Source organism: Alosa sapidissima, chromosome 2 (genome assembly GCF_018492685.1).
Source record: "Alosa sapidissima isolate fAloSap1 chromosome 2, fAloSap1.pri, whole genome shotgun sequence".
Classification (NCBI taxonomy): Eukaryota; Metazoa; Chordata; class Actinopteri; order Clupeiformes; family Clupeidae; genus Alosa; species Alosa sapidissima.
Window position 1 is genome coordinate 41,082,593 of NC_055958.1, and position 1,372 is coordinate 41,083,964.

The 1,372-nt window shown below is 44.3% G+C and overlaps 1 protein-coding gene across 1 annotated transcript in view; it reads left to right on the forward strand.

The window, feature by feature from the left end:
• The first annotated feature begins 245 nt into the window (after positions 1–245).
• Positions 246–1,372, forward strand: part of LOC121697628 (keratin-associated protein 10-11-like) — a 130,767-nt gene continuing 129,640 nt past the window's right edge. The window contains 1 exon segment of the mRNA XM_042079216.1: positions 246–294. Coding sequence (XP_041935150.1) covers positions 246–294 — 49 coding nt within the window.

Consider the following 1,372-nt stretch of genomic DNA (forward strand, 5'->3'; position numbering starts at 1 on the left):
TTTCACAAAACTGACCGGGGGGGGGGGGGGGGGCATCTGTGTCCAGGGGTTCATAATCCATCCATGCCATGGCATGCCTATGTCCGTCAAAAGTTTGGAATAACCTAACGACTTGTTTGTGATTTTTAATCATATTTTTGCATGGTAGGAAATGTATTGAAATTCTGTTTGGGGGTTCCTCAGACCCCACCACAGATTTGGTCCCCCCCAATGTTGACATCATGACTACGGCCTTGGCGTGTTCTATGTGAGTGTTCTGTGACTGTGTTCTGTGTGTGTGTGTGTGTGTTTGCTGTGACTGTTCTATGTGAGTGTTCTGTGTGTGTGTTCTATGTGAGTGTTCTGTGTGTGTGTTCTGTGTGTGTGTGTGTTTGCTGTGACTGTTCTATGTGAGTGTTCTGTGTGTGTGTTCTATGTGAGTGTTCTGTGTGCGTGTTCTGTGTGTGGGTTTTTGCTGTGAGTGTTTTGTGTGCATGTTCTATGTGAGTGTGTTTGCTGTGAGTGGTCTGTGTGACTGTTCTGTGTGCGTGTTCTATGTGACTGTTCTATGTGACTGTTCTGTGTGTGTGTTCTATGTGACTGTTCTGTGTGTGTGTTCTATGTGACTGTTCTGTGTGTGTGTTCTATGTGAGTGTTCTATGTGACTGTTCTGTGTGAGTGTGTTTGCTGTGAGTGTTCTGTGTGAGTGTTCTATGTGACTGTTTTTTTCTTTTCTTTGAGTGTTCTATATGAGTGTTGTGCGTTCTAAAATGGATAGTTCCGGTCCTTGATTATGATTGGTTGACGTTGGTTACACGTTCAACGCCGTTGTACAATCCAGCACAGCCCTACACCTTGAGTGCACTTCGCTCTATATTACTGCGCCACCACAAACGGATACAAAAGTACTAGTTGCTGCATCTCCACTTTGCTCAGCAGCCATCTGATAGAGGAAATAGACTTCATGGTGGAAGAATGGTTACATTTTTCGTTGCTATGCCTTTAGGTTATGATATCTTGGCAGCTAGATGTAACAACCGTTTTACAAAAGCAATAAGCCACTCGAGTCCGTAGGTTACACCATTTTACGACAGCTAAGTTGGGTCTGCTAGCGCATCCTGCCTCATAGCGCCCCTTAGCTGTTGTAAAATCAGTGTAACCTACGGCCTCTCGGGGCTTATTGCTTAACTCTGCTGAAACCCTGTCATATCAGTGCTGTGCTAGAGATGTTGTTCCGCATGTTGTACTCTGTACTGAGTTGTATTTCCATCTTATCAACCAGAGAGAATACTCGTGTGTGATTGGCTGGTTCTAGGGTGGCTATTAATTCTGAATGACGGCACACTTATGAAGTAGATTTGGGGGAAAAAGTTTAATCACCGTTCCATATCAA